General features: G+C 40.0%; 1 protein-coding gene across 1 annotated transcript in view; it reads right to left on the bottom strand.

Annotated features, from left to right (window-relative positions):
- LOC108293950 (dedicator of cytokinesis protein 4-like) overlaps positions 1-26719 on the bottom strand; it is a gene marked incomplete at its 5' end in the record, with an annotated part of 85572 nt that overhangs the window by 27093 nt on the left and 31760 nt on the right. The window contains 7 exons of the mRNA XM_037733889.1: positions 3069-3155; positions 5788-5954; positions 7319-7460; positions 12833-12937; positions 14735-14821; positions 16829-16977; positions 25714-25807. Coding sequence (XP_037589817.1) covers positions 3069-3155; positions 5788-5954; positions 7319-7460; positions 12833-12937; positions 14735-14821; positions 16829-16977; positions 25714-25807 — 831 coding nt within the window. The remainder of the gene's footprint in view (positions 1-3068; positions 3156-5787; positions 5955-7318; positions 7461-12832; positions 12938-14734; positions 14822-16828; positions 16978-25713; positions 25808-26719) is intronic.

Below are 26719 nucleotides of genomic sequence, written 5' to 3'. Positions count from 1 at the left end.
CATGTAAGGGGGAAAGCAAACCTTTTAGGAGGCTACTGCAATGATTGGGCACTAGGTGGCGCTATTGGCAGGGGGGCTGAGGAGAGATTAGATTCTGGTTACACAGTATTTAGAAAGTAAAGGTACATTGTTTTCTGAGGGGCAGGATGTGGTATGACAATCTTTTCATGATCTTTAGTTGGATTTAAAAAATAATTTATGAATTCTAAACTATAAATATTTGCCTTGATTAAAAACATTTGAATGAGCTTATTTGAATTTTGCACTTGTCCCAGCTGGAGTGCAGTGGCACGATCTTAGCTCAGCCTGGCTAATTTTTTGTATTTTTAGTAGAGATGGGGTTTCACCATGTTGGCCAGGCTGGTCATAAACTCCTAACCTCAGGTGATCCACCCGCTTCGGCCTCCCAAAGTCCTGGGATTACAGGTGAGCCACCACGCCCAGCTGAAATGAGCTTACTTCTTAATCCGGACAAAAAAGCACTTTTTTGGTTTTGAAAACAGAATCAAATAAACTACAGAGGCAACACAACAGTTCAAAGGCACTGGTATCTTAACAAAACTTGATAAGCTATTGCGGGGGGGGGTCTATGACTTAGAAAATAAAGGTCTCCAACTTCATCTGAAACCTTTGGTACCACATGTTTCAGAATTAAGAACTTTTCAGAGTTTAAAAGGCAATATAGGGCATGCATGGTATATACCCCCAGCAGGATTTAGGGCAGTTTCCTTTAATCGAATGCATTACATTAATAAGGCCGGGTGTGGTGGTTTATGCCTGTAATCCCAACACTTTGGGAGGCAAAGGCCAGAGGCTTGTTTGAGCCCAGGAGTTTGAGACTAGCTGAACAACATTGTGAGACCTCATCTCTACAACAAATCAGAAAATTAGCCAGTTGTGGTGACACATGCTTGTGGTCCCAGCTATTTGGGAGTCTGAGGTTGAAGGATTGCTTGAGTCTGGGAGGTTGAGGCTGCAGTGAGCCATGATCCTACCACTGCACTCCAGCCTGGGTGACAGAGCGAGACTCAGTCTCAAAAACAAACAAATACATTAATATTTCTACAGTGAAACACATGAACATTCACACTAAGTGAAATAAAGCTAATAAATGGCCTTGCAATAGAAGAGCTTGGTTGTGGTATTAGCAAATGAGCTTTGGAGCCAAACGAATAAAAACATCTCTTGGTTTTCAGATGTTGGCATCTGCAGATGAGGAATTTCGATTTAACGTGGCGTATTTGTATTGAGTACCTCCTATCTGTCCCTGTTCTTGAAGATCTTCTACACTAGGAGTTAAACCAGTAAACCAATAACTGACAGTGAGGACATTCTAGGCAGCAAGAACAAGAGAGAAACACAAAGGCTGTTAAGAGTGGGCTATGTTCAGGGAACAAAACAGCCAAGTTTGATTTGTTCCGTTTGATGGAACATAAGATTACATATTCCAATAAAGTAGGCAGCTGATGTTTGAAAGGCTGTGTTTAGTAATACTCCTTTTGTCATTATCAGCATGCTATTTTTTATTAGCATTGCGTGTATGTGTGTATGGCATTTCCAAGGGCCAGGGCCATTGGTGAGACTTCACAGAATTTAATGCTCTGGGTAGTAAGTAGCTGCAAAGGCTCTCTGAATCATTAATGCAATATGGATGACTAAGAACACTTCTATGAGCTGGACCCATGCCATTCAGCGGGAAGCATAATAATAATTTTTGAGAACTGCATTTAGCAGTCTCCCCTCTTCCATGGAAGGTACCAGGGCATGACAATGTAAGCAACCAGCTTTTGGGGATCCTGGAACTCAGACTGGACAAGAAGACAACTGTACTGATGTAATCTGCTGAATAGAGTTTAAATTTTTAAATCCTTAGCCTAATTGAACATGATAAGCTGAGGGTAGTTTCAATGCTGAGACATTTCAGGTAGGACAAGCAATTCTTGAAAAACAATTTGGTCAGGAGCTGTTCATTCTTCTGCATTGACAGGATAGGCTTGAGACCTAAATAAGGTATGAATGACGTATTTGCACAACTGGTACACTTCCTATCAGAGAACTATGGCAATGAAATGGTGAGACCCAGGCTCAAAAACAAACACATTAATATTTCTGCAGTGAAACACATGAACATTCACACCAAGTGAAATAAAGTTAATACATGGCTATAATAGATGTAGCAAGGGAGGCTGTGAGATTGCAGGGCTGTGGCTGACATCGAGGTGCTGTCAGCTGGAAGAGCAGCATAGGGAGCTGGGTGCAGTCCCACCCTGGAGGTGGCTGCCTTCCACTCCTGCTCTCCCTGCTCTCCACAACTGGGGACTGGAGCTGGGGCCACATTTACAACCAGAAGGTTCTTGGGAGCTGTGGTTACCAGGTTCTGCAGTGGCACCCGCTGCTCTACTGCTGCTGCTCCACCCAGGACTGCCCAGTGAGACTAACATGCTGCCCTCCTTTCTACCGGGAACTGTAACAGCATGGACTTGCTGTGCATCGGCAGTGTGCAGAGACTGGACATTAGCCTTCTCCTGCCTGTAAGAACCATGGCTAGAAGAGATCAATGTAACTGGCTTTGGAATCAGAAAGATCTGGGTTGGAGTTTCTCTTCAACATCTTGCTATGTGATCTCTGGTAAAGGCCTTTGACCTCTTGTCAAAAATTGCTAAAACAGGAACAAGAATGTATACCTCACAGCCCTGATAGGATGATTAAATAAGATAAAGCAGTTAGTATTAGCACTGGTCTGACACAGTAAGCATTGAAGCTCACACTGCTATAGTAATTAGGAGAGCTGGAATTCCAAGTCTTCTAACTCAAGGGCCTGAGTAGTTTTCTTTTTACATGTAGCAAATCGAGTTGTTTCAAGAAATCCCTCCATCTGGTCACATTAGGACAATATTAATATTTACCTTCTCAGCCTTGGCAATAGTGGTCAATACCATCAACATGCACTATTTTACTATGAGTGCTTCCAGGGAATCTGGGTCAAAGGAGAAGTAATGAACATACAGCACAACTCTAAGTGAACAACTGTGATGAGAAAGTATTTGAGCGTAAGCTCTGATCCTTACCACTTCACGCTTTTCCACCTCAAACCAGCGAGAAATGCCGGGCAAACTCTGCACCAAGTATAATGACGTTCTCTCCACCCAGAGACTCTACAAAACACAAAACAAATTAGGTACCTCAGGTTGCCCTTCCATGACTAGTGTTTGTCACTCACTGTTACCAGGTTTTGCTTACTCCTGTCGGCCTTTTAGTCTTCATTCAAGCACCCATGCAACTACCACAGTGAGATATTGCTGAAGCTTATTTGAATAATTCCACTGTATATCATCAAACTTTATTTCCGAGTGAAATAAATGGGCTCCTACTTCAAACAGCAAGCTTAACAACACAAAAATACACTATTATGTTATTTTCTTTGCTATTTCACTAAAATTCTAATGTAGACTCTCTTCACTCCTTAACATCTAGCCATTAATATCTAGAAGGGCCAGCCAGTCAATGTATCATCCAGTTAATGTAAGATGAGAATAGCACAGTCCTAAGGGAAGAAAGGGCTTTAGGAACCACATGGCAGGATCTGTCTTAAACAGGAAGACGCTAGGTCTCAAAGCAGCAATGTGACTTACTCAAAAGCTACGTTCTAACTACTGATAGAGCCAGCATTAGAACCTAGCCACTAGGACCTCTGACTCCTCCTCTCTTGCTAAATCTACTTGCCACATTTTCTTGGGATTGTTTGGACTGCTATTAATAGAGGCAAATCTGTATTTTAAAGCCAGGGAGAGCAACCCCAGGACATGTGAAACCACGCCGCCTTTGGTACAAGCTGCTGTTGATGACAGGTTTCTTTTTGTCAACCAGGTTTTAGTATCTATGCCTCATCGTTCTTACTTAAACCAAGCATATTCCCAAGAGGATAATACAACTTACAAAATTTCTGAAATAGTGCCATTTACTCAAACCACAACAAAAAAGAAGGAAGAGTTTCTCTGGGCCAGCCAAGCTGTGCTGAGATGAATAGGGTAGGGATCCTGTGACAAGAGCTCGCAGTGTTCTGGTGGTGACAGGGAGGTAAGCAGATGAATAAGAGCTCAGAGTGAAGAGAAAGGGATGTTCAAGGCTCTGGGGGCCAACAGAGGAGGATGCAGGCGCACACGCCAGCCTCGGGGAGGAGGACAGCAGTTCTCAGAGGGGGCGACACGTGAGCTGCATTCTGAGGAGTGAGTAGGAGTTTGCCAGGAGGAGAGAGCGGGTGGCGGTGCTGGCAGGAGGAGCGGCTTACAAAAGGGCGTGGCAGGAGAGGAAGAGAGGAGGCTGAGAGGGAGGAGGGGTGAGTGGGTTGTGGTGGAGATGAGGCTTCTGGAGGGGTGGTTTGGAGCCAGATTCTGAGGGCTATAAATCTGGGGCCAGATTTATTATTATTGTTTTTTTTTAGGGGGATTGCTGTACCAGGGATACTAATTTAAAGTGACAGCCACAAGGAAATGTCGTGTGGTGGAAAAAAAAAAAAAAACAATTGAGGAGGAGTTGGAAAATGCGTTTTAGAATTGAAACTACTGGTAATTAGAAGGTAACTTTCGCCTGATTTCAGTGGATTTTTGACTATGTTTTCACTAAAAGCAACTGCAAGGAGAACTGGATCATAAACTAGCTATATCCTTAATTGATTACGGAAGGCAAAAAGAAAAATGTAAGTTTCCAGAAAAAAACAAGAAAATGATCACAGATCTTTTTACTCCTATGCCATTGCTGTTTTCCAGTGGCCCCTTGCCTTGATGTTTAGCCCATCAAATCTCCGCGCACAAGGGACTGCTCTACATTCAATCCCGTCTTAACTCTGAAAACCTTCCCCTTCTGAACATCTCTTGGTGGTGAATAATAATTCCTGGAAATACTTCTGGGAGTTCTGGAAACTGACACAGGCAGAGCCGACCACGTGAGTGAATATGAGACAATCGTGTTAGGAGCACATTTCCTAGCTTAAGTGGAGAACATCTGTGATGAAAAATGCTAAGCCAATTAATTCACTCACAAAAATAAGCTAATTTTGCCTTCTTTGTTCTGGTGTGAAATACAAACTGGGGGGTCTTACTATGTCATTGTTTGCAAAGAAGGGGGCAGACTCAATTTTATCTGCTGAACAGTCTTGCCCCTTTTCTGCAGTGGGGCTATGAGAAACCTTGTCCCTTTCTGGCTGAGAGGGCGCTGAAGTAGGAAGGCATGTTGCAACTACTGAGAGCAGAGAACTCAACACACACAAAGAATCCAAGATTTGCCTTTACCCAGAGTCCTGAGAAGTCCAAATGACACACTGTTCTAATAAGAACAAGCAGGAAAAGATGGCACATAACTTACCCACTGTACCAGCAGCCTATCCAACTGTTCTTCTTTTTCTCTGTTCATTAAGTATTCTTTATTCGTTGAACTTTATGTGAAAATAAACATCTTAAGGTTCCCACAATTGGTTCGACATAATGAATGACTGACTTCAACCATGAGTTCTCAAAGACTGCTCTGAGAACCACCAGAATTAGAATTTTATTTTAGGACCTCCTCCCAGACCTACTGAGTCAGAATTCCTGAGCTGGGCACCAGAAATCTGCCTGGTTAGGGAGCACTCCATGTCACTGATACACAGTGGAGTTGCAGAACCAGTAGACTAAATGATTTATATAGTCCCTTCTGCTACTTGACACTAGTCTGAGTAAATATTTACCAAGGGTCACACCCCAAGGGGCTCGCAGTCTGAGGAGTTGGCATTTAATAAGAGTGGTATGGTACCTTGAATTCATTCTCTTTATCTTTTGTGCCTTTGTGAAAAGGTCGGTCATAGCGGAATTTCCAGATGTGATTCACTTTATAGAAACTTTTGATGTTGTCCGGAACACCCTCTCTCTGCAGGACCTCCTGGCTCTCCGGAATGGGAGTCACCGCATATATCTGCAAATCTAGGATTAAAGAGTCAAGGAGAGAACCTGACTTGGCAAACTCCATGGAAGTCTGGCTTGGGCTGAGCTACGGCAGAGAGAAGAAGATGGGTAACAATCTTCTCTTTCCATTTCAGTTGAAGTCATTTAAAAAATTACCAAGAAGATGCCAAGAACTCAGTTCTGGCAAATCCCATCTCAAACTACAGGTCTCGAACTAGTTCTAGGTAGGTGAAGTACCAGCTTGAAATTTCCATGACCTGTGGATTTAGATATCACTCTTTTTTTTTTTTTTTTTTTTATGTGGGGGAAGATCAAAATCGTTTGGGTTTTAGGTACTAAGAATTAGGATGATCCTAATCATTGTTCATGAGACATCTTTCAGTCTATGCATGACCCATTTAAATTTATTATTTGCTTATAATAACATATAAATACCTATGCAACCATGACAAAAGACAAAAACCTGAACACTGACAATGACTTACATATACCTGTGTGATTTTCTGTGTCCCTAGCCTTCCCACATCTGTGATAACTGCTCTCCCAAATCTTGTATTGATACGCAGGGTGTTTAGTTATAGTTTATATTTTTAAAAATTACACTAAAGGGGTATCATATTAACTTGTATATTTACCTCCTCATTAAAAAAAGAGAGCAAAATATTTTTCCTATGTACTTTCTTGCATGTCTTGCATTTTGGTTTCTGCTTTGAAATGGTATTCATAATTGTCAGTGGAAGCTTTAGGTGTTTTTTTAAGATCATCAGTTTCAGGAAAAGGCAGAGGGGGTCAAAAAAGAGTGCTTGGGTGAATTGCCTTAGTCTCTAACACCTATGTGATTTCAGCTCAGTTGTCTGTGTTTAGACAATGAGAGTATGAATTATACAGCAATTATTAAGGGCTGTTCAGGATGTCACAGCTAAGAGCCCCCAAAAGATACTGGAGTACCTCTTTCTCTTCCATTCCTCATCCTAGAATAAAAATATCAGGGCAGGGAAAGGGGCAAATCATATGTACCAGTAAACACAATGCTACGATTTTCTGGAAGTGAAGCCGTTTCCACAGGATATGTCAAAGGAAAATTATTCTGAAGGAAATCACTAAAAAAGAGCTTTAAAAGCAGGGTTGAGCTATATAAGAGGTTTAATAAAAAGGGAAAAAGTCTTTTAAGAGATTTCTTTCGACTGACATCATGATAATAAATAGAACAATTAAGTTCTATTCAGAAAGAGTTAAGCTAAACTTAAGATGACGGGAAAGAGGGAGCAGTAAGGACGTGGCTATGGAAAAGGGACTGGTGGCTGAACAACCTTGCATGCAAATGCTCTGCAGCTGAGAGCCAATGCAATCTCACTGAGTCCAGCCCTTGGAGGTGCGGATACACTGAGCTTCTGCCTGGAAGATGGTCTCATCAGGCTGGTTGGCGTGCTGCATGGCGATGGCGTGGGGGAACTCGTTCAGCATTCTCTGTTGGAAGGCTTCCAGCCTCTCGTAGTCATGCCCTCGACACACAAACTCCTTATTCTGGAGATGAAAGTGAAAAAGAAATTTGGGCTATATAACTGAATGCATTAATTACAACAGAGCCAAAAAACATGACTGGCAATAACTGAGCACATGCCCCATACCGATACACTGTAACAAAACATACACCGGAACAATCGGAAAAGTTTGCCCAATGATTAAAAATGCAGATACAGATCATAAGCTCACTCTCGACGGCATTTAATAAAACCCAATAGAATACCTCACTCTTCCCGGTTCACTTGCACAAGGAGCAAAGAGGTGGATTCTCAGAGCACCAAAGTATGAAAACAAAACAATTGTATTCCCTCCAAATGGTAATAGGCACATGTGTAAAGATTATTTTTATAAAGTACATATCAAATTCATGTGGGTAATTTCACAATTTGGAGGAAAAGAAAGTAAATTTTTTGTCTGCTTTTTGTTTGCATGTGTGTGATGTGTGTACATATGTATGTACGCATGGATGAGTATTCTGCCATTCATGATGCTCTCCTTCAGGTAAGAATGGCGAAGATTATTTTTCAGGTAGGTTAAGACAGCTGGAAAGATGGGCAGGTTTCCAAAAAGTACCTGAATGATCTGATTAGATATGATGGATCTCTGACATTTTAATGATAATGAAATTGTAATTGAGCAGAGTTATTGATGAAGCACACTGCACGTCTTATTTAACTCATACAAGCTTGAGAAATAGTCCCACTCCCCACCCTGCCCCATTTTATAATTGGGGAACCAAGGCTTAAACTCCTTTTTTTTTTGGAGATGGAGTCTCATTCTGTTGCCCCAGCTGGAGTGCAGTGGTAATGATCTTGGCTCATTGCAACCTCCATCTCCTGAGTTCAAGCAATTCTTCTGCCTCAGCCTCCTGAGTAATTGGAATGACAAGCATGCACCTCCATGCCTGGCTAATTTTTGTATTTTTAGTAGAGATGGGGTTTCACCATGTTGGCCATGCTGGCCTTGAACTCCTGGCCTCAAGTGATCCACCTGCATCGGCCTTCCAAAGTGCTGGGATTACATGTGTGAGCCACCATGCCGCGCCATGGCCTAATGTCTTGAAGTACTTTGTCCACGTGTAGTAGATTGAAATTCTGGTCTGAGTCCAAACCTTGGACTCTGTCTACTCTGAACATGGCCTAGTGTATGCAGGAAAAACTCCTAGGAGCTACCAAGACCAAGAAAGCTTGTGGGATCTCAGGCCCTGAAGAGCTTCAAGTTAAAGGGAGAACAGTTTGGGGCCTAGAGAAGCCGAGGCTCAAGGTTTTCAGCTCTGTGAGGTTCTCATGTAAAATGCCATAAAGAGGAACTCCAGGCCACAGTGAGGGAGTGAGAAACAAGTCATGGGCAGAGGCTCAGTTCTTCTGCAGAGAAAGAGCAGCTGCAGGCAGGGAGAGGAAATGCAGCAGGAACTGGGCTGATAACTCACCTCGATTCCCCACAAACCCCTAAATAAATCGTGATCTTTGGGAAAACACAAGGCTAAGGCAGACACTACCTAGAATTGAGGACCCCATACAATTCTTTCTTTTTAAGGATTATAATAAGGCTCTTTTTCTCTTTTATTTGGATTTCTGTTAAATATTTTTTTTAATTGCATTTTAGGTTTTGGGGTACATGTGAAGAACATGCAAGATTGTTGCATAGGTACACATGTGGCAGTGTGATTTGCTGCCTTCCTCCCCATCACCTATATCTGGCATTTCTCCCCATGCTATCTCTCCCCAACTCCCCGCCAGACCCCTCAACAGACTCCAGTGTGTGATGCTCCCCTCCCTGTGTCCATATGTTCTCATTGTTCAACACCCGCCAATGAGTGAGAACATGCAGTGTTTGATTTTCTGCTCTTATGTCAGTTTGCTGAGAATGATGGTTTCCAGGTTCATTCATGTCCCTACAAAGGACACGGACTCATTGTTTTTTATGGCTGCATAGTATTCCATGGTGCATATGTGCCACATTTTCCCTGTCCAGTCTATCATCGATGGGCATTTGGGTTGTTTCCAGGTCCTTGCTATTGTAAACAGTGCTGCAATGAACATTCGTGTGCACGTGTCCTTATAGGAGGACCCCATACAATTCTATATAAAACTTTCTAGATAAAAGTTACAATTTCTGAAGCTGTATTTTAAAAATTCTACTCAAAAGATAATTAATTTGCTTGGTAAAATAAAAGACAATACCTCCCTCTCTGCCTATTAGAGGAGCCCCCAAGGAAATATTTAAATATCCTAGTAAATGAAATATATTTTAAAACAATGCTTATATATAACAGTTTGTAAAAATTGGGGCAGTTACTCTAAGAATACAGGCATTCAATGGTATTAAGAAGCCATTTTAAAATAAAGTTTGGGATCTGATATTTGGGTTTCCAGGAAATAAAGCGTCTTCCTTATCAGTGCTCTTTTTTTTTTCCTGAAAAAAATCATAGCTTTATTGAGCTATAATTCATATACAACAAAATCTACCTTTTAAAAATGTGCAATTCAGTGGTTTTCAGTATATTTATACTGTTGTGCAATGACTAGCAAAATTTAATTTCAGAATCTTGTCATCATATCAAAAAGAAATCCTCTACCGGTTAGCAGTCACTTCCTACTTACCCTTCCCCCAGCCCCCGCAAGCTCAAAACTACTTTCTGTTTGTATGGATTTGCCTATTATGGAGTTATACAACGTGGCTGGCCTTTTGTGACTAGCTTCTTTTACTTAATATTTTTAAAGTTCATCCATTCTGTAGCACATATAAGTATTTCCTTTTTATTGCTGAGTATCATTGCATAATCATGCTGCATTTTGTTTAATCGGTTAATAGACACTCATCAGTTAATAGACATTTGGGGAGTGTCTACAATTTGGCTATTATGAATAATGCTGCTATGAAGATTCAGGTACAGGTAACTGTGTGAATATATATTTTCAACTTTCTTTAGTATGTATATAAAAGTAGAACTCCTGGGTCATATTTTTCAACATTTTAAAAATAACTCATTTTCTTTTCTTCGTTTTTTCTGAGACAGTCAGGGTCTCAACTGTCACCTACACTGGAGTGCAGCGACTCAGTCACAGCTTACTGAAGCCTTGACTCCTGAGCTCAAGCAATCCTCCTGCCTCAGCCTCCCAAAAAGCTGGAACCACAGGTGCATGCCACCAAACCTGGCTAATTTTTAAAAATTTTAGTACAGACAGGGTCTCATTATGTTGCCCAGGCTGGTCTTGAACTCCTGGGCTCAAGTGATCCTCTGGCTTTGGCCTCCCAAAGTGCTGTGATTACAGACATGAGCTACCATGCCCAGCCAAATAGCCCATCTTCCATGGGGAGAAAAAACCCTACTTAGATCATAAAATTGTATAAATGTATTTATTTGACTCTTAAAAATTATCTTGGAAATTGATGAAACGACATAAGACTTCTGGCCTCATGCAATTCTCTTACCTTCGCCTCCCAAAGTGCTGGGATTACAGGTGTGAGCCACTGTGCCTGGCCAAAAGGAAGTTTTTAATGTTGATATTTGTTTGTTTTTAAATCCAGGGACAGACTAGAATCTGATTCCTTAAAAAAAGGTCAGGCTCAGTGATTCTGAAGAGTGTAGTGCCCTTTAGAAACCAACAGAGGGGGACCCTTCTCTTTCATTTAGAAGAAAATGCCATTTATACCCAGGAAAGCTATTTATAAAAGAAGGATGATATAGAAGATTGATTTATTCTAATTGACTTTTTTTTAAAAAATTTATTCTCTTAGCTAATGCAGGTTTCCAATTTGCTAAACTGTCTTTAAAATGATTACTCTTAAACTACTTCTAATTTTTTTAAACTTTATACTTTTAATTATAATCTTTCAGACGTGGCTCTGTCAACAGAGTCATGTCTGTTTGTGCTAACAGAGGGAGACGACCTATGGCGGCAGAGTCTCATCTAGACCCCGCCATGCAATCCCCAGCCCTCTGTGTGGCTACAGCTCCAGTCTGTCGGCTGCTCCACTCAGAAGCTGGATCCAGGCCACCTGCAGTGCTTAGCGGAGATGCTCAGAACAGCTTGGGACCAGCTACACCTCCAAAACGTAGCCTTTTTAATTCAACATCTATTCTGATTTTGCCATTTTTTTATTTTTTTTTCCTTTGGGGTCAGACTGGTCTGGAACTGAGCTCAAGTGATACTCCTATCTCAGCCTCCCAAGTTACTGGGATTACAGTTTGCTACTGTGCCCACTTGCTGCTGTTTTTGATCAGGATTCAAGATTTCCTCTATTTTTAGGCAGGCCCACATGTAGAGTCAGCTTTGTGACCACACACAACACTGTGTGGAGTCTCTCTTAATGAAACAAGGAGATTTCTCACTGTGTCTGTGTAGTACCTGAATGCATGGCCATTTCAATCCACTAAAGAAAACATTTGTTCCGTGTGATACTAAAACAAACCTGTACTGGTTATTTTTGGATGTACCTATCTATCTATTTCATTCTGAAAGGCAGGTAAGTTAATGATTAGTAAACAAACAATAAAGTGAAATCTTTCCGTTTTCTCTTCTCCTGCCAGTACACCCATCCTACTATCCGGTCATATGTGCTGACAGTTACGTAAGACTTAGGTAAACACAAACATCAAAATATTTGTATATTGAGAACTAAAGTTGTAACAAATTGATTCAATTTTAGAAATTATCCCAGATACCTTTCCTTAGTTGCTTGGGGAATTACATATGTTCTTTTAAGCATTTTTTTTTTTTTTTTTACAAGGAAGGTATACATACTGAAGTGTTCAATAAACATTCAAACATAGAAGACACTACTTGGCAGAATGTGAAAAATGAAAATAATGGCGGTGAATATTTTATCATCTTGTAAGTATCATAGAATGTCTGAAAATTTTCCCTTTGTAGAAATGGAGTTTATACTAGCAATAAATTGGGTCTTTTTGCTGGGTGACATTTATCTTTATACAAATTCATCAAAATAGCCAAACAATACTCTTTATATGGTGGAGGAGGGAAGGGTTTTCACATGATGTGAAACTGCATGGTTTTCTATACTCTGCAACTCCAAAACTCCTGAAGCGCCCCACCGTTTTTTCTCTGATACTAACTTGATGGAAATCGCAGACTGAATTAAAATAGTGGATATCATACGAGGGAAACTATAATTATCAAAGACTGCTCACAAAATATACTAAATTTAGGAAGGGGTTGATTGCCATCTTGGAAATTACTTAAAACAAGGCATTCTAGATTAATACAGTGTGTCTGCAAAGTAAAAGTTGAAAAAAAGTCTCATGAATATTATTACCTGTCATATAAAATGTCATTAACATTTGAGTTTTCTTGATTGGGATATCTATATGAGAACTATGAAAGCAAATTAAATAGTATATTACTTACTCTTAAGAAAAATGGAAATTTTTTTCCATAAAATCCAACTCTGAAGAACTCTGGTTCAAGACGTTGCTGGTCCATAATTTTGTCATACAAAGAGGCTTCCATCATCTAGAAAGCACAGGAAAAGGTCTAAGCATTTTATCTCATCTTTCACTTCTATCAAATTCATAGGACAAGGTTTCTTTTTTATATAAAGGAGAACTTTATTTTAAGCGAGTTTGCTGAAAAGAAAGTTTGGCTTTCTTTTTGATGCTTTAAGTCAGGGATTGGCAAATTTCCTCTATGAATGTCCGGAGACTGTTTTATATTTTGTAGGCCATATCGTCTCAGCACAACTACTTAATTCTGCTAGGCCCACAGACTGCAGTTTGCTGACCCCTGCTTTAAAGGATCAAGTGTATTATCATATGTTATCACCAGGGAAAAATTATTTCTATGCATGTAGTCTATCAAGAAAAATATTTCCTTCACAATTAAGTAGAAATTAACATGAACTATTAGAGGCAAAACCTTTCTAGAGAATTCTCGTGCCAGATGTACTTACCTGTGAGTTTGCTTCCACCTGGCACATGGTACTCAGGACATTTGGAAGGTGCAATCTTGCACAGGTTGGGCAAAGATAAAACAAACCAAAGCAGACTCATAGTGCAAAGTGCTGTCTGAGCTGAAAGCTCTTAAGTGCGCCTGACAATGTTGAAACTATGAAGCATATAAACCTTATGGTTTCCCATTCATGATATTATCATCCCCAGGGTTTCCAGAGAAAGACTAATATTACATTTGAAGACTCCCCCTCTATCCTCCATCTAGTAACAGCACCCCAAAGAGCAGTTGGCAAGAAGTGTAATGCTTTGGGTTTATAAAAATCTTAGTGACTATGGCACCCAAGGGCTCTCACGAGTAAACATCATCACCTCGCTTCTGTTACTGGGACAGGATGCCAAGAGATGAACAGCAATGTTTTTATATAAAACTGCAGTGCCTGCCAGAGTCAACATGATGGACTGAAGTTAAAACAAGTTTTTTCTCTTTCATTTTCATTTCAGGAGAAGTATCGATGAACTGCTGACATGAAATTCTGTGCCAAAAGGATGGAGTCAGTTCCTGCCAGTTGAATAAATTCCTTGTTGGGATATAAGGGATTTTATGAGCGGTTACAGGTTTATGGTATTCACTCTTAAATGGCTACCTCAAAAGGCAATATTGTAATCTTTTTTTATAATGTATAAAAACTGATGATCCTATTTTAGAAACCCCTAAGAACTTAAGCAGTCAGCAGGATCTTGTGTATTACAAGATAACACAAATGTTCGTTTCGCTAAAAGGGTAAGGACTTGGAGGGCAGGGAGGACTTGTCTGAACCTCAGAGCAAAGCAGTTATAAGACATTTGGTTTAGAGAAAGAGAACACTCAACTCCTTAAGCTCTTAGGTACTATAAAACCTCAAGCTAAGTCTAGTAAATAAAAATACACCGCTGAAGCTAAAGAGAGGTGACACCTACAGAATTTGGCCCTAAATTACTTAGAAATGGGTCAGCCACTCCTACAGATTTGCAGATTATGGGACTAAGAATGGTATACTGCTACAGAAACTTATGTATAACTAGAAACTCTTTAAACAAGGGTAGAGATTTTCCACAATAAACAAAGTATTAATCCTGGATTAGATTGTATATTTCATACGTGATGTTTAAAACAGATCAAGTGCTTTTTGTATATTAAATAAAAGCATTACACAAATCAGTTTGCTATTTCTCTGTATAAATAGCTGAGTATGCTTCAGAGGAAACACTTATCTTAAAAAAGGTTTCTGCAAGACCACAAAGTTAATTTCGTAGAACCACACTGGAAAGCTAATCACAAAGAGAGGCTATGGCCTGATCAGGATTCATCTAGGCACCTTACCCGCATCTTGCTCAGGTTTCGGTAGTCATAGTAACTCTCATACTGCTCTGCAATCTTTCGGCACAAGATGATGCCATTCTCCCAGCACTGTGGACAAATGAATGATATCAGTGGAACCATCCGACAACATTCACTTACTTCTACCCAAAAGTCAGAACATGAGTGCTTTTAGAGCACCAAGCCTTACTCCTTAATCTTTATAACATACCTTTAATTGTATCATTGAGACTTTAATCTTGAAAACAACATGTAATCAAAATGTAAATTATTAAAAATCCTTTGAATGCTGGAAATCATAATCTACCACAACAGTCATTAATATATGGTACATGAACAACATTTTCTGGTGTCATTCCAGAATCATCATCTTGAAATAACTATAGTTTCAAAATGGCCAAGTACATGGCTCTAAACAGGCCCTCGGTGCAGAGGAGAGAATTACCACTGACCTCTAATGCCCAATTATTTGTGATTAGTACCCTGGATTCCTTGCTTAGCTTACTTGTGTTTGCAAATTGTGAGGTCTAACCCAGCTGGTTACTCTCAGCAGAAATGCAAAAATTCTTTGATCTAGCATAGGTGTCAGCAAATGTTTTCTGCAAAAGGCTAGGAAGTCAACACTTTAGTCTCTGAGGACCATATAGTCTTTGTCACAACTGCTCAATTCTGCTATTATAGCACCAAAGCAGCCGTAGACACAAATGAGCATGGCTGTGTTCCAACAGAATTCAGGACCACTAAAATGTGCATTTCATATCATTCTCACATGTACCAAAATGTTATGATTCCTTTGATTTCTTTCAACCATTTAAAAATGTAAACGACATTTGTAGCTTTGGAGCTGTACAGAAACAGGCAGTGAGCATTTGACCTGTGGACCATAGCTTGCAACCCCTAGTCTGGCACAAATTCCTGGGAATGGGCCAATAATTGAATTCAGAGAGTTTGTGCCACCTTATCTCACAGGTGGAAACTTGACAGCAGGAGGGCACAAAAACATTTCTTTTGCTATTCATCTGATGATATGTCAGTGTAACTAAATAATAAAGGAAGATATTAAAGAATCAATTTCCTTGTATCAAATTTTTATGTGTGCCCAATTATATTTTGTAAATGAATGATAGCCATTGGTTGTATTTTAATTTTCTGTTTAACCTTTGCAATTTGGAAGATATATTTAAGTCTAAGACATGTGCCACCAAAGCATCCAAGTGTTCAAATCCAACGAACAATGGTGGTCAGATTCACTAATTTTTTAAAAGAGTACTACAAGCCCTTGGAGAAGGGGGGGAAAGTGGAGGGAGGTGTTGTACTGAATTGCTTTATTAGGCCAGTGAGGTTTCTTCAACATCCCAATACATCTCTTACGTACACGATGGGATGCCACAAAATTCTTTGAACAAATTAAGTTTCACATATTTTACCGTAAAGTAGAATGAGTCAGAATGCATGCCAATTTCAGGAGAGTGTGAAGGGTGATAATGGTTTTTCAGAGAATACCTGGGTGCTATGGTCTGCATGTTTGGTTCTCCTGCAAATTCATATGTTGAAATCCTAACCCCCAGGGTGATGGTATTAGGAAATGGGGTCTTTGGAAGTGATTAGGTCATGAAGGTGGAGCCCTCATGATTGGCATTAGTGCCCTTATAAAAGAAGCCCCAGAGAGTTATGTTGCCATGTGAAGACACAGCAAGATGGCCCTCACCAGACTGAGAAATAAATTTCTGCTGTTTATATGCTACCCAGTCTATGGTATTTTGCTAAAGCAGTCAGGAGTGAACTAAGTTACTGGGGATCAAAATCTCTAAATTGGTATTTATCAAAGTGTAATGAAATGGTTACACACTGAACTCTCCTAGGGTCCTTGTTAAAATCACAGATTCCTAGCCTTGTGCCAGACAAGACACAAATCTGAATGGCTAGGAGTGGGGCCTAGGAATCTGCATTTTAACAAGCTTTTGGGTACTTCGAATATACATTAAAATGTGAGGGTCCCTGCTCAAGGAGGTGGGCTTCATAAACTAGAAATGAAAGGAAAAGGGACATCAACACCGTCACCCCAGGAGGGACCCCGGGTGGGGCAGGGCCACTTACTTTGCCTCTGTCAAAGTTCTGGATGATGGTGAGGTGCAGGTGCTCTTTGCGTTGCCATTCTGTTTGCATGGGATAGGTCAGGAACTCCCTGAGGGGCCGATCAGACCATTCCAGCAGCTCGTCATATAAGAGGAGGGTATATGCAGCTTCTGCAAGTCACGTGGGAAGGCAATGATTGAGACAGGACCCCAAATCACATTCCCCCAAAAGTCGCCAGTTTCAGACAAACTGGGAAAAAATACTACTTTCTGAATTTCGTGATATAGCAGAAAAACGCCCAGAATATATGCAGCAGCAGGGTTATGAATGAGGACTTCCCGGATGATGGACTTGGACTTATTAGAGACCTGTACTTCATCTTTTGGTTTCCCTGTATTTTCTGTTTCATTTTTTGCTTTTTGTTTTCCCTAAAATGTCTGTATGCTATGGCATAATAAAAATGTGCAAGGATATCTTGTTGTTGCTGGTTCAAAGATGTGGCGAGACAGGCCTTCGTGTGCTGGGAGGGTTCACTAGTAAGTTCCTTGGGGACTATGAGCATCTTCCAAAGGGCAGGCTTCGGAAACAAAAAACGGCAAATTCTTCAGGATAATAAAGGGATGAAAATTAAAACTGGTGAGGAGAGAAGCCAGAGAGGAGCTGAGTGAAGGCAAAAAAAAAAAAAGAATGAAAGAAAAAAATCTAGCAACAGGGTCAGGGATTGGAGAGGGTGGAAGTACTGGATGAGGATGGGGTGTTTGTAGGGGAGGGTAGGGGTGTTTGTGGGGGAGGGTAGGAGTGTTTGTGGGGGAGGGTAGGAGTGTTTATGGGGAGAGTAGGGGTGTTTGTGGGGGAGGGTAGGGGCGTTAGGGAGGGTAGGGGTGTTAGGAGGGTAAGGATGTTTGTGGGTGAGGGTAGGGGTGTTGGGGAGGGTAGGGGTGTTTGCGGGGGAGGGTAGGGGTGTTTATGGGTGTGAGAAAGAACTGCTGCAGGTTGTGTGATATGACCTTCTCGCACAAGATGACCCCACAAATCTCTGTAAAGACTACTGATATCATTACATGCTTGGCATGACTGGATTTCCTGCAGAAACAAGGGTTGATTTTCCACATACACACAAGTGGGAAAGGTGACCTATGGATTTAACTATAGTTGGCAGATAGTGTATTTGACAGAATACTCGCCATTCTGTAGGTCTCTCCTTTTCCTGAATTGTAAATATAGCCAAATAGATCAAGAATAGGCATCAGATTTAACTGTCATTGATAAAGGACTATAATTTTTTCCTCTAATGTCAGAATAGCCAACTCATTTACCAAATTGAATAAAATGGACAAATACTTGTGTTACTAATCCACTTAACTCCATCTCATATGTTTCTCAAAAGACATAATAATAGCTTTTAAGATGGTATCAATAATGGTAATTCCTTTTCTTCATTTATTTGCCTTTAGGGTAACTACACATAAAGCCCTCAAGTAATACGCTAAGTTATAATACTATGAAGTGGCCATCTCCATGTAAAAAAGATAGTTGCAATTAGAAGGGCCAGGGCCCTGCCACAGGCTCTGGTCTTTTTTCTTTTCAATTACCTTTGGTGAGCTTATACAATATCCTGGTTCAATTATTATTGCGAAAGCTTTCCTAACTCACCAGCAGTCTCTTATCCCACTCCATTCAGTTTGCACAGTTACCAATATGAACTTCTTTCAATGCAAATAAATGATCATGTTTCTTCCTCTTAGTAGCTCAAACAATAAATTTAGGCCTCTGTTTGTTGCTCATGATCTGGTTCTTACAAACCTCTCTATTCACATTTTCCCACTGGCCCTCTATGTAGTACAGGTCTGAAAGAGCCCACCTCCATCTCTTTTAAGAAGCTCCAGTAGCTGCTGAGGCTCCAGTCCCCATAGTTGGAGCCCCCAGACCCCTGTATCCACTTTCTGGGAATGAGCAAGATGCATTGTGGTCCAGAGGCAGCTGGGCACAAGAAAGCTGCCCGACCGGGACAGGGATGCCTTCTGTTGCATGCACTCTTGCTGGCCTCTTTCTTTAGGGGATTGAATGTCAGATGGACAAAGAGAGCAACCACTAAAGGGCGACAGTGGACACAGACACAGAGCTGAACCACCATAACATAGGTAGCCATGGAAGACTACTCTGACTGCACAAGAATTATAATAACCAGATCTTCAGATCAGGGATATTATTTCAATAGGCATTTAGTTTTCTCTGACATCCCTGGGAATGTATAAAGATACATTCCCATGTATCTTTATAATAAATGCAAAGTATCTAAGGAAACCCTATGCGTACCTTTGTTTTTGCATCTACACTCTTTGCTCTTGTCATCTGAACAAGATGTGGTTCCTCTCACATACCTCTCTGATTCATATCTAAGGGCCTAACAGCTTGGGCCTGCTAGACCTTCTTTCTCCCTTAGCTGATAAATAACTCCTACTTTCTTTTAACGACCCAGCTCAGGACTTACCTTCTTTGTCACTCAAATTTCCTTTGTGCTGGTGGTACTCACATGCTGCCAGCACGTGAGTACTCAGAAAATACCCTAGAGACTAACTGATCATTTCGAAGGATTGGGAGGACTGATAGAAGCCCTTCCCACAGCTGCCCACAGGCAGTGACTTCAAGGGCAATGAAGGTCAAATTTACAGAGACAGAATAGAATAGTGGTTGTCGGGGTAAAAGGAATGGGGAATTAGTGTTTAATGGGCACAGAGTTTCAGTTTAGGAAGATGAGAAAAGTTCTGAGCCAGGTACAGTGACTTGCGCCTGTAGTCTCAGGTACTCAGGGGCTGAGGCCAAGAGTTCAAGATCAGCCTTGCTAACATAGTGAGTTCTCATCTCTAAAAAAAATTATTTTAAAATCAGCTACATGTGGTGGCACATGCCTGTAGTCCCAGCTACTTGGGAGGCTGAGTCAGGAGGATCACATGAGTTTAAGACCAATCTGGGTGATACAGTAGGATCCCCATCTCAAAAAAAGGAAAAGTTCTGGAGGTGGATGGTGGTAATGGTAGTGCGACAATATGAATATACTTAATACCACTGAACTGTATACTTAAAAATGGTTAAGAGGGTAAATTTCATGTTATGCACAATTAAAAAACAAAAAGAGGCTGGGCACGGTAGCTCACACCTATAATCTCAGCACTTTGGGAGGCTGAGGCGGGTGGATCACCTGAGGTCAGGAGCTCAAGACCAGTCTGGCTAACATAGTGAAACCCTGTCTCCATAAAAATATAAAAAATTAGCTGGGCGTGGTGGTAGGCACCTGTAATCCCAGCTTCTCAGGAGGCTGAGGCAGGGGAATCTCTTGAACCTGTGAGGCGAGGTTGCAGTGAGCCAAGATTGCGCCATTGCACTCCAACCTGGGCAACAAGAGCAAAACTCCATCTCACAAAACAAAACAAAACAAACAAAACAAAACAAAACAAAACAAAACCAAAACCAAAACCAAAACCAAAAGAGTAATGAAGGTCTCCAGTCCCCAGATGCTTTCCCAATCAGGCTGAGTCTTGGAAGGTCCTGGGATGGGCGGAATGCCAGGTGAGGGTGAGGTGCCCTGGGAAAGCCTGGGAAAAGAAGGCATTGGCAGGCAATCAGATGAAGCTGACAAATGACTGAGTGATGGCATGGAAAAGGTGTGAAGACACATTACACCTGTTTCAGAATTTGATTTGGAAAAATGACAACATATATTTGAGATAAACTGTGTCTAGAGGAAGCGGTAGTAAATTATTAATCCCATTCTACCATTTTAAGAAGAGTATTATAAGACACCAATATGCAAAAAGAAATAACACAGAAGAGTAGAGATGAATTAGGAATGGAAGATGCTGTCATGAAAGGCTGGAAAAGGGTCAAGTCACTTATACAGAATCCTAGAAAGACAGAAAATTTTCCATCAATTTCACTTTCTCCAAGGACAAAAATGACCTAACAGAGAAGAATAAAATGTTACATGGGAAAAGAACTTATTTCTTATGACTATGGGAAACATAAGGACTGCATGTTGAGTAAACAAAGAAAAAAGATTTATCCATTTTTGAAATATAATCAGACAAATTTGGACTTTATTTCAGAGAACAAAAATATATCTGTTATATATCTGGAATAGCTTGTCCTCAGTTCCCTCCCTCATTTCTCTTTTTATGAACTTTAAAAATTTAAAAAACAGTTTACTGTTTGTATTTCCTTTTTGAATAGAGAATTACCAATATTGAGAGAGAAAATCTGCTTACCAGGTGTTAATGTTTAATTAAAGGGTACATTAACTCATGATACATTTATTTAAATCTCACATTGCTAGGCGCTATTCCAAGCACTGAGAAGACTAAGGGTAAGAAAACATCACTGTTGGCCAGGCAAGGTGGCTCACGCCTGTAATCTCAACACTTTGGGAGGCCAAAGTGGGTTGATCTTCTGAGCTCAGGAGTTTGAGACCAGACTGGACAATATGGCAAAACCCTGTCTCTACCAAAAATACAAAAAATAAAAATAAAAAAATTAGCCAGGTGTGGTGGCATATGCCCGTGGTCCCAGCTACTTGAGAGGCAGAGGTTACAGTGAGCCAAGGTCGTGCCAATACATTTCAGCCTGGGTGACAGAGTGAAACCCTGTCTCAAAAAAAAAAAAAAAAAGAAAGAAAGAAAACATCATTGCTGTGCTGTTCCCAAGGAATCTTTTAATGTTAGATTATCTATATATACACGCATACATGTACATACACAATATATAATATACAATTATCAATAAAAAAGTTTGATAGGTACTTTAATAGAAATCTGGGGTCAGGTGTGGTGGCTCAGACCTGCAATCCCAGCACTTTGGGAGGCTGAGGCAGGTGGATCGTCTGAGGCCAGCAGTTTGAGATCAGCCAGGCCAACATGGTGAAATCCTGTCTCTACGAAAAATACAAAAAAATTTTCCCAGGCATGGTGGTGGACACCTGTAATCCCAGCTACTCAGGAGTCTGAGGCAGGAGAATCGCTTGAACCTGGGAGGCGTTGGTTGCAGTGAGCTGAGATTGCACCACTGTACTCCACCCTGGGTGCCAGAGTGAGACTCTGTCTCAAAAACAAAACAAAACAAAACAAAACAAAACAAAACAAAACAAAACAAATAAATCTGGAAAAAATGCAATGAGAAAAATCACCCAGCCTATGGGAGAAGGATTGTGGGGCATGGAGATGGAGAGAGAAGGAGAAGAACAAGAACTTTAGGAGGATGATGGCTGCATGGAAAAGGGGGTGATGGAGCTGATCCTGAAGGATGAAAGGAAGGGATGTGGTACAAGTGGTAAGATGAGGCTGAACAGACAGGCGTTGGTTCAATTACAGCAGATCTTAAATAAAGAATTTAAGTTTATTTTGTAGAACACATAAACTGACAAGAGAGTGATATCTAGAGAAAGAGTTGGCAAACTAGTTCTTAAGGGCCACACAGTAAATAATTTAGGCTGTGGTCTTTTGTGGGGTGTCTGTTACTACTCAACTCTGCCACTGTGGTGCAAAAGCAGAAACAGACAATATACAAATAAGTGGGCGTGGGTGAGCTGTTATAAAACTTCCTTTACAAAATCAGGTGGCTAGCCTGTAGGTTGTAGTTTGTTGATTCCTGTTCCAAAGAGTAACTCTGGTGATTGTTCAGAGGCAGTTGGGTGAGAAATGATGAAGGCCTAACTGAGGCAGTGAAAGTGGGAACAGTGAAAAGGAAATGGTTTGAGAGATTTTTAGGAAACAGAATCAATAGAACTTCATGAATGATTATTTGAGGGAGGCTAGAACAGTTGAAGATACATCAGGGTCTTCTGATTGAGTAAAACAGTGATGCTATTAACTAAGACATTGGAACCACAGCTAGAGGAATGTGTAAATTCTGAAAACACAAGTACCATTTCAGGAAGGATTCCCTCACTCTTTTAAAGCTGGGGGAGGAGCCATGATTCAGGAGTTCCTTGGAAGAACAGTGTGGCAAAAAACCAAGATTTGTAGTTCCCAAATCTAATTAAAGAGTCCGGTTTAAGATGGAGTACATACATTCCACCCTGTCTCTCCCACTGACTACAACTAAACAGCCTGGAGAGACTATGTGACACAACTATTGGAGGACTCTGAAAAGTAAGAAAGAGCAGATGGACTGAGGAAGAAAATTAAGACTCAAAGAATGACCATATCATTTAATTCTCTGCTTTTATTTTTTGCCTCTCATGCCTCCTGGCTTAGACTTCCCTGTTTCCTGGAATTGCAAATGGGAACAGATAGAAAAAGCTCCAAAAAAGTTCCTTTAGTCAGAGTGCTGGGTAGAAGATCCCCTGTGGGATAAAGCTCTGTAGACATTTCTGGCCTCACTCTGAGTCTCAGAAACAAAGTTGCATACTGTAGGGTGGCCTTGGGGGCCATGGCAATGGCAGTAGTGCCTTCAACGAGCTTTTTTTTTTCCCACTGCTTTGCCCACAGAGAGACCAACTACAAGGAGTGCATCATGGCATGAAGAGGATCACGTCTTGGCTATATAGCCAGATTACTAAGAAAGGAAACCCTTGGGAGGCAGGAAGAATGGGGAGGATCACAGAGAGGACGGAGCTTAAGAAAGCGATATTAAACTCCGTGTATGAAGTCAGATTCATCTTCAAGGTGCACAAGTGTAGTTAAGTTGATCTGTTAAAATTTAAAAAGTTAATGTCTTCCTAAAGAGTTTAACAGAATCCAGAGTCCTATAACATAATATTTAAAAGGTCTAGAATATAATCCAAAATTATCTGACTTTTAAAAAACTAAACAACTCTCAAAGGGCAAAAGCAATCAGCAGATGCCAACCCCAACTTGATGCAGATGTTAGAATTATAGACAAACGATGAAGCAGTTATTATAACCATGCTCCATGAAGTAAAGGTGAACATTTTTGAATAAATAAAAAGATAGACATTCTTTGCAAAGAAATTGAAGGTGTAAAAAGAAAATAACTACATGGAAATTTTAGAACTGAATAATACAATACAAAAAAAGAAACCCATTTCACTGGAAAGGTCAATAGCTGAATGAAGTGACAGAAGAACATCAGTATACTTAAATCAATAGATATTGGTGATCTGAAAAAAAAGGTAGTTGAAAAAAAATGAACAGAGTTCTAGGAACCTATGGAACATCAAAAGGCCAGACATTCATGCCATTACAGTCCTCAAAATGAGGAGAAGAACTGGTAAAGAAATATATTTAAGGAAATAATGCTTGGAAAATTCCTGAATTTGGTAAAGGAAATAAATGTACAGATCCAAGAAACTCAGCAAACCCAAACAGGTTAAACTAAACAGGAAAACCATGCCCATATATGTAGTAATCAAACCACTGAAAACCAAAAATAAAGTCCTAAAGACAACCCGAAAAAAGTTACATATTTCATGTAGGTGAGTAATTTATTTTTATCATTTTTGAGACAGGGTTTTGGCTCTGTCCTCCAGGCTGGAGTACAGTGGTGTGATTTTGGTCACTGCAGCTTCTGCCTCCCAGGCTGAAGTGATCTACCTCAGCCTCCCGAGTAGCTGGTACTACAGACATGTGCTGCCATGCCCAGCCAATTTTTTGTATTTTTGGTGGAGATGGGGGTTTTACCACATTTTCCAGGCTGGTCTGTGATTTCTGGGCTCAAGCGATCCACCTGCCTTGGCATCCTGAAGTGCTTGGATTACAGGCATGAGCCACCACGCCTGGCCTTGTAGGCAAAGTCATTTAAATGACTGCATATTTCTTGTTAGACACCATGAAGGCCAGAACACAGTGTAATTATATTTTTTAAGTACTGAAACAAAAGAACTGTTCACCTATAATACTGTATCCAGCAAACATATCCTTTAGGGATGAAGGTGAAATAAAGGGAAGGAAATATTAGATGAAAGAAAACTAAGGGAATTCTTCACCACTAGATCTGCTTTAAAAGAAATACTGAAACAAGTTCTTCAGGTTGAATGAAAATATTATAATAACAGAAGGAACCTGGAAACTTAATGAATGAAGAAAGAATAACAAAAATGGTAAACATCTGAGTAAATAGAATAAAGTATTTTTATCCCCTTAAATTCATTAAAATATGTATGAGTATTGAAAGGTAAAGATTATGACATTATCTGATGGGGCTGACAATGTACATTATACACATGACAACTATAACATAGAGTGGGGAGAATCATAAGGCCTATCTAGTTGTAAAATTCCCACATTTAACTTTGATATGGTTTGGCTGTGTATCCACCAAAATCTCATCATGAATCGTGGCTCCCACAATTCCCGTGTGTCATGAGAGGGACCCCATGAGAGATAACTAAATCATGGAGGAGGGTCTTTCCATGCTGCTCTCATGATAGTGAATAAGTCTCATGAGATCTGATGGTTTTATAGGGGGGAGTTTCCCTACACAAATTCTCTCTTGTCTGCCACCATGTAACACGTGCCTTTTGCCTTTTGCCATGTTTGTGAGGCCTCCCCAGCCATGTGGAACTGTGAATCTGTTAAATCTCTTTTTCTTATAATTTACCCAGTCTTGGGTATGTCTTTATTAGCAGTGTGAAAATAGACTAATACAAACTTGAAGTGGTAAAATACTAACTATAAGCAGACTGTAAAAAGTTATATATGTATTTTACAATCCCAAGAGCCACCTCTGAAAAAGTATGCAAAGAGATATAGTCAAACAACCTAGATGTGTGTGCCTGTGTGTATCATGTATATGATACATATAGAATCTGTAGAAATATATATCTTATTAAAAATAAATTTTAATTTTAAAGTAAAAATGCTTGAGTGTTCCACTCTAATTATAAAAAGCAGAGGATCATCATGCTTAACACACCAATGCCCAGCTCCTTCTCCAATGCCAAAAGACAGAATTACCTGTGAAGTTCTGTGCTTTGAGATGCAGATCATAGAGTTTGTGAATGTAGCGTATATACATCTCTTCCTTATTCAGTTCAGTCTTATAAAAGTTCTGTAAAAAAAAAAAAGAGTACAGGTATGGATAGTTTTTCAACATTCAGGCCTACAATTGTCTGCCTTTTCCTCGGCTAAAGGTCCATGTCTAGAGCCAAGAGAACTGATGCATTTTTCCCTGTAAATATCTCCAAAAATGAAGTAAGGTGGCTCAGTGACAATGTTAGTTATTTCCTAGCAATTATTGGATAAGTTGGTATCTTGGGTTTTTACTGCTGATTCATAGTTCTTCACTTTTTATGATTTTTTTGTTAGTTTAAATGTCAATGAACAATCAGCCTGTTCAACTAAAAATATAAAAAATGCGTAACAGATTAACCCATTTATTAAATTTGCTGATTGATAGTCACAAGATAGTTTCTTTAATTTTAAATTTCAAAGATAGTTTGCTCTAAAGAAAAAAGTCTCCAAGACATACAGGTAAGGATGAGCAAAAGCAATGTAAAAGAATGTGAAAGAGGGTAAATAAAAAGGCTCTTTATTTTTAAGATGTTATTCTGCATTTTCTACTCGTGTTAGACTTCAAATGTTTCCAATTTATGTACAAAACATAAAGGGACTAATAAGAGATTTTATTTCAAACGATTATTGTAGAAACATGCTTATTGAAAATATTTGTTTACTAAGAAGTATTTAGATCTTATGAAACATCTCTAAAATGTTTTTTAACAAAAACTAAACTTTTACTTAACTGGACACATTATGTTGGCATTTTATTTTTAGACAGAGTCTTACTTTGTCACCCACGTTGGAGTGCAGTGATAAAATCTCAGCTTACTGCAACCTCTGCCTCCCAGGTTGAAGTGATTCTCTTGCCTCAGCCTCCTGAGTTGCTGGGATTACAGGTGTGTACCACCATGCTCAGCTAATTTTTTGTATTTTTTTTTTTTTGAGACGGAGTTTCACTCAT

The sequence above is a fragment of the Cebus imitator genome, unplaced genomic scaffold (assembly GCF_001604975.1).
Source record: "Cebus imitator isolate Cc_AM_T3 unplaced genomic scaffold, Cebus_imitator-1.0 Scaffold554, whole genome shotgun sequence".
In the NCBI taxonomy this organism is placed as follows: Eukaryota; Metazoa; Chordata; class Mammalia; order Primates; family Cebidae; genus Cebus; species Cebus imitator.
The sequence above is the reverse complement of the archived record's forward strand: the minus strand, read 5'-3'. Positions and strand labels throughout refer to the sequence as shown.